Raw genomic sequence first — 7,092 nt, forward strand, 5'->3', positions numbered from 1 at the left:
GTTGAAATCTTGTCTATGTGTATGAACAGTTAAAGGGGTTGAAATCTTGTCTATGTGTATCAGAAGTTACAGTCGCAGACCCTAGTTTCAACCCATGAAAATTGACATTAAATTTAGTTAATCTACAAACCTGCAACAAATTTGGATAAAGTAACAACACGATGAAACAACAGTCTGTGACGTTGAAATGGGGAAATTCCCTTTAAAATAGACTAAAACTCGATTCCCTAACTTCTCAGACGCACGTGCGGTTGTTGTTGTTTTTTGTTTGTGTTTTTTGTTGTTGTTTTTTTTTATGACCTGAAACACATCGGATGGACAGAAATGGATATTGTAAACAATAAAATCTAAGTAAAGTGTTATTTCAGTTATCAAAAACGGCTCTAATAATAAACAATATACTGTAGTGTTTAAAAACTAGGTTCTGTCACTTTATTTGATTTTTACTTTGTCTATGTGTATGAACAGTGAGATGATTGAAATATATATGTGTATGAACGGTTAACGTGATTTTTATTTTGTCTACGTGTATGAACAGTTATAGAGATTAAAATCTTGTCTATGTGTATGAACAGTTAAGGTAATTTTTAATTTGTATATGTGTATGATAAGTTAACGTGATTATAATCTCGTCTATGTGTGTGTGAACAATTAAGGTAATTTGTATTTTGCCTGTGTGTATAAACAGATAACGTGAATGTAATCTTGTGTATATGTATGAACAGTTAACGTGCTTGAAATGTGGTCTATGTGTATGAACAGTTAACATGATTTTTATTTTGTCCATGTGTTTGAACATTTAACTTGATGAAATAGTGTCTATACATGTGAACAGTTAACGTGATTGTATTTCTTGTTTATGTGTATGGACAGTTAACGTGATATTTAATTTGTATATGTGTATAAACAGTTAACATGGTTGTAATATTATCTATATGTATAAACAGGTAACGTTATTTTTAGTTTATCGGTGTATAAACAGTTAACGTGATTAAACTGTTGTCTATGTGTATGAACAGTTAAGGTGATTTTATATTTTGCTATGTGTATGAACAGTTATACGATTGTAATCTTCACTATGTATATAAACAGTTACCGTGATTGTAATCTTGTTTGTGTGTATGAACAGCTGATGTGAGAGTGATGCTGGAGAAGTCGGGGATCTACAAACACATTCACCGCCGACACGTCTGTGCCACCATCCACCACGCAGTCATGTGTGCTCAGAGGTCAAAGTCCATCTCTCTAGACGTGAGTACACCTAACAAGTCAATGTATCTAGATTGAGTACACCTAACAAGTCAATGTATTTAGATTGAGTACACCTAACAAGTCAATGCATCTAGATTGAGTACACCCAACAAGTCAATGTATTTAGATTGAGTACACCCAACAAGTCAATGTATTTAGATTGAGTACACCTAACAAGTCAATGTATTAGATTGAGTACACCTAACAAGTCAATGCATCTAGATTGAGTACACCTAACAAGTCAATGTATTTAGATTGAGTACACATAACAAGTCAGTGTATCTAGATTGAGTACACCTAACAAGTCAGTGTATCTAGATGTGAGTACACCTAGCAAGTCAGTGTATCTAGATGTGAGTACACCTAACAAGTCAATGTATCTATACGTGAGTACACCTAGCAAGTCGATGTATCTAGACGTTAGTACACCTAACAAGTCAATGTATCTAGACGTGAGTACACCTAGCAAGTTAGTGTATCTAGACGTGAGTACACCTAACAAGTCAATGTATCTAGACGTGAGCATACCTAACAATTCCATCTCTCTAGCCGTGAGTAGATCTCACAAGTCTTTCTCTCTAGCCGTGAGTATACCTCACAAGTCTTTTTCTCAAACCGTGAGCATACCTAAAACGCCTTTCTCTCTAGCCGTGAGTATACCTCACAAGTCTGTCTCTCTAGCCGTGAGCATACCTAACAAGTATTTCTATCTAGCCGTGAGTATACTTCACAAATCCATCTCTCGAACCGTGAGCATACCTAACAAGTCTTTCTCTCTAGCCATGAGTATACTTCACAAATCCATCTCTCTAGCCGTGAGTAGATCTCACAAGTCTTTCTCTCTAGCCGTGAGTATACCTCACAAGTCTTTTTCTCAAACCGTGAGCATACCTAAAACGCCTTTCTCTCTAGCCGTGAGTATACCTCACAAGTCTGTCTCTCTAGCCGTGAGCATACCTAACAAGTATTTCTATCTAGCCGTGAGTATACTTCACAAATCCATCTCTCGAACCGTGAGCATACCTAACAAGTCTTTCTCTCTAGCCATGAGTATACTTCACAAATCCATCTCTCTAGCCGTGAGTATACCTCACAAGTCTTTTTTTCTAGCAGTGAGTATACCTCACAAGTCTTTGTCTCTAGCTGTGAGTATACCTCACAAGTCTTTGTCTCTAGCCGTGAGTATACCTCACACGTCTTTCTCTCTAGCCATGAGTACACCTGACAAGTTTTTCTCTCTAGCCATGAGTATACCTCACAAGTCTTTCTCTCTAGTCGTGAGTATACCTCACAAGTCTTTCTCTCTAGCTGTGAATATACCTCACACGTCTTTCTCTCTAACCGTGAGTATACCTCACAGGTTTTTGTCTCTAGCCGTGAGTATACCTCACAAGTCCTTCTCTCTAGCAGTGAGTATACCCCACAAGTCTCTCTCTCTAGCAGTGAGTATACCTCACAAGTCTTTCTCTCTAGCCGTGAGTATACCTCACAAGTCTTCTCTAGCCATGAGTACACCCGACAAGTCTTTCTCTCTAGCTGTGAGTATACTTTACACGTCTTTCTCTCTAGCCGTGAGTATACCTCACAAGTTTTTCTCGCTAGTCATGAGTATACTTCACAAGATTTTATCTTTAGCTGTGAGTATACCTCACACGTCTTTCTCTCTAGCCGTGAGTATACCTCACAAGTTTGTCTCGCTAGTCGTGAGTATACTTCACAAGATTTTATCTTTAGCTGTGAGTATACTTCACACGTCTTTCTCTCTAGCCGTGAGTATACCTCACAAGTTTGTCTCGCTAGTCGTGAGTATACTTCACAAGATTTTATCTTTAGCTGTGAGTATACCTCACACGTCTTTCTCTCTAGCCGTGAGTATACCTCACAAGTCTTTCTCTCTAGTCACAAGTCTTTCTCTCTAGTCGTGAGTATACCTCACAAGTCTTTCTCTCTAGACGTGTGCACACCTGTCAAGTCTTTCGTTCTAGCTTTGAGTAAAAAATACACCTCACTAGTCTTTTTCTCTTGCTGTGAGAATACCTCACAAGTCTTACTCTCTAGACATATAAGCACATTGTTCAAGTCCTTCTCACCAGACATGAGTACACCTAATATGTTAAAGTTTAAACGTGGGTACATTAGCAAGCCCATCTCCAGACGTGAGTACATTAATAAGCCGATCTCCAGACGTGAGTACATTAGCAAGCCCATATCCAGACGTGAGTACATTGGCAAGCCCATCTCCAGACGTGAGTGCATTGACAAGCCCATCTCCAGACGTGAGTGCATTAGCAAGCCCATCTCCAGACGTGAGTACTTTAGAAAGCCCATCTCCAGACGTGAGTACATTAGCAAGCCCATCTCCAGACGTGAGTACATTAGCAAGACCATCTCCAGACGTGAGTACACTAGCAAGTCCATCTCCAGACGTGAGTACACTAGCAAGTCCATCTCCAGACGTGAGTATATTAGGAAGCCCATATCCAGACGTGAATACATTAGCAAGTCCATCTCCAGACGTGGGTACATTATCAAGCCCATCTCCAGACGTGAGTACACTAGAAAGCCCATCTCCAGACGTGAGTACACTAACAAGTCCATCTCCAGACATGAGTGCATTAGGAAGCCCATCTCCAGACGTGAGTGCACTAGCAAGTCCATCTCCAGATGTGAGTGCATTAGCAAGTCCATCTCCAGACGTGAGTGCATTAGGAAGCCCATATCCAGATGTGAGTACATTAGCAAGCCCATCTCTTTAGATGTGAGTGCACCTAACAATTTCATCTCTAGACGTGAGTATAAAAACCCGTTAAAGTTTGTTTTCTTTAATGATACCACTAGAGATTATTAATTTATTACTCGTTGACTATGGGATTAAACAATTTAGTCATTTGGACATAACATGTAGTCTTAGAGAGAAAACCTGTTACATTTTTCCATCAGTAGCAAGGGTATTTTATGTACACCAACCTACAAACAGGATAGCCTTTGATGCAAGACATAAGTACACCTAAGACGTCCATGGCTCTAGATGTGAGTACCCCTACACCTACTCGTCCAGTTCTGTAGACACGTGTTCGGTGTTTTTAATATATCCACTGAAGGGGTTCGAACCACGCACGGACTCTCAGTATGAGAATCCAGCGCTCTACCAAAATGAGCTAATAGGGAAATTCCCACTAGCTACTGCAAGTAGGAACACTTTATACCAATACTACTATATGTGTGTGTGTGTGTGTGTGTGTGTGTGTGTGTGTGTCTCATATGCTCGCTAATACATATGTTTTATATATACTTGTTGGTTTCATATTCTTGCTAAGCTATACACCTTTCTCCAGTATGATTAATATAACCACGTGTTTTGTATGCTTGTTAATGTATCGGTCTACATGTGTGTTCGATATGCTGTTAATTGATAAACTTTTACTGTATTTAATACATACATGTGTTTGATGTTTGTTGCAGACGCTCGCCAGCACCTCCACACCTACCGCTGATGACGTGGTCGTTGTTGACCTTCCTGAGGACGACGACGCCGGTTCATATTTATAATTTGTGAGTTTCAACACTTGATTCCTGTCAACACAGTTTGTTATATACAACAGTTTAGTTAACAGTTTAGTTATGTATTAGCACAGTTCGTTATATACAACAGTTTAGTTGTGTATTAGCACAGTTCGTTATATACAACAGTTTAGTTGTGTATTAGCACAGTTCGTTGTATACAACAGTTTAGTTGTGTATTGGCACAGTTGGTTATATACAACAGTTTAGTTGTGTATTGGCACAGTTGGTTATATACAACAGTTTAGTTGTGTATTAGCACAGTTGGTTATATACAACAGTTTAGTTGTGTATTAGCACAGTTGGTTATATACAACAGTTTAGTTGTGTATTAGCACAGTTCGTTATATACAACAGTTTAGTTGTGTATTAGCACAGTTTGCAACTTACAACAGCTGTACTGCCATCAGCATAGTGTGTGTTATAACATTTGTATATTTAACATCATCATAAATATTCTCCTTTGAACAATTTTACATTAAAGCTTATTTGTGTTAACACATGATTACTTGGAAATTTGGTCTACAGAGAAACGAAACTGCCGCAGAATACACCCCCCCCCCCCCCCACACACACACACACACACACAATCCCCCAATAAACCCATTCCCAGATGAATCTAAAAGAAATAACACAATCGTTATAATTAAATTTGAAACATACTTATTTATAATAACACAGACAAGTTCATTATTTATTTTGATTTTCTTTTTCGTTCTTGAACAATAGCATATTGGTTGTAAAAATATTTGTATTTTAAAATATAGAGATGTCTAATGCCTTAAAAAAAACCCTTTGTTTTTGGGAACGTGCCAAAATAGTAGGTAGTGTATGTGGCTTTTTCTTCTTATTAAATATACACTAACGGGTCCAGCTTTTTTCACCTTCATATTAATTATCAGTATGATTTCTGCATTTCTATTTCAGCTGCTGCCAACTCCCATCAACTACACCATGAAGGGGACACAACCACATGGACTGTAGTGCCAATCGCATTCTTTGCTACTGCCGACTGCTTTGAAACAATTCACTTGTAAATATATAACATGAATTGTGATGTTCGTTGAAATTACTATCATGATAGTGTTTTATAACAGTTCATTTCATTTGTAAATACATGATCATGTAAAATGTAAATGTGTTTCTTGTTACATTTTTAAATTTGACCTGTGTTGGTGTTACAATACCTGACTAAACATTCTGACACCATGTCATATCATGTATAGAGTACACCTCACTGAACATTCTGACACCATGTCACATCGTGTATAGAGTACACCTCGCTGAACATTCTGACACCATGTCACATCATGTATAGAGTACACCTCACTGAACATTCTGACACCATGTCACATCATGTATAGAGTACACCTCACTGAACATTCTGACACCATGTCACATAATGTATAGAGTACACCTCACTGAACATTCTGACACGTCAGCTCATGTATAGAGTACACCTCACTGAACATTATGACTCACCTGTGATAGTGATGACACGCGAGGGAGAGGTATACCAACAACTAGTTCTAGATGTTTCCGTAGATAACAAACCTCTGGTAGTGATGGCATGCGAGGTGTATGTGAAAACAAATATGAGTCTTTCCGTATCAGTCGTTTTCATCATATTTACCGGGTAAATTCTCGCCTGAAGTGCCTCCCATATTGACATACTTTGGTTTTAGTAGGTTTGAAGATTGCCCTGTTGCCCTCTTGCCCTGTTGGGATGACACTGAATTTGAATGATTTGTTTGATAAGGGCTTCTCCAGAAATATTTTCATATCTTGTAGTAAAAAACTTCTCTTCACCTCGGATTTTGGCCCTCTCTTTTTTTTTGGGGGGGGGGGGGGGGGGGGGGGTCTGAAATACCCTATTGCTCATATTTTAAAAACGTCTTCCTCCCACTTTTCTTCCATTGCTTTGTGAAGGGATGTAGCAACCTAAGGGGCTGCTATGGTGGTGATGGTGGTGGTGGTAAATCTTTAGTTAATTTTCGATGAAAATTACATCTCTCCTGGAGAATGTGAAGCCATATTCTGAACGTCTTCTGCATGATGACTCAAGGTGAAAGGACGATATTTGACCCGCGTGGCTCCTTCTATTATCTTTTAATAAATGTTTGTCTCTTTCGTTTCGGATCTATTCAACCCGTACATCTCTGGTGTTGGCTTTGTCGGCTATGTATTGTTGCAGTACGTTTGGTGGCGTGTTGGTTCTGTTCCTCTTTTTCTTTCTTCCACGTCAGATCGTAGAGTTTCAAACATCAATCCACACTGAGC

The 7,092-nt window shown here is 38.7% G+C and overlaps 1 protein-coding gene across 1 annotated transcript in view; it reads left to right on the top strand.

Annotated features, from left to right (window-relative positions):
• The window catches only part of LOC121367145 (solute carrier family 26 member 6-like), a 75,427-nt gene extending 69,509 nt beyond the window's left edge, over positions 1–5,918 (top strand). The window contains exons 17-19 of the mRNA XM_041491290.1: positions 1,130–1,251; positions 4,714–4,803; positions 5,740–5,918. Of these exons, the coding sequence (XP_041347224.1) occupies positions 1,130–1,251; positions 4,714–4,800 (209 nt within the window). The 3' untranslated portion in view covers positions 4,801–4,803; positions 5,740–5,918. The remainder of the gene's footprint in view (positions 1–1,129; positions 1,252–4,713; positions 4,804–5,739) is intronic.
• The last annotated feature ends 1,174 nt before the right edge of the window (positions 5,919–7,092 follow it).

This window comes from Gigantopelta aegis, chromosome 3 (assembly GCF_016097555.1).
Source record: "Gigantopelta aegis isolate Gae_Host chromosome 3, Gae_host_genome, whole genome shotgun sequence".
Lineage (NCBI taxonomy): Eukaryota > Metazoa > Mollusca > Gastropoda > Neomphalida > Peltospiridae > Gigantopelta > Gigantopelta aegis.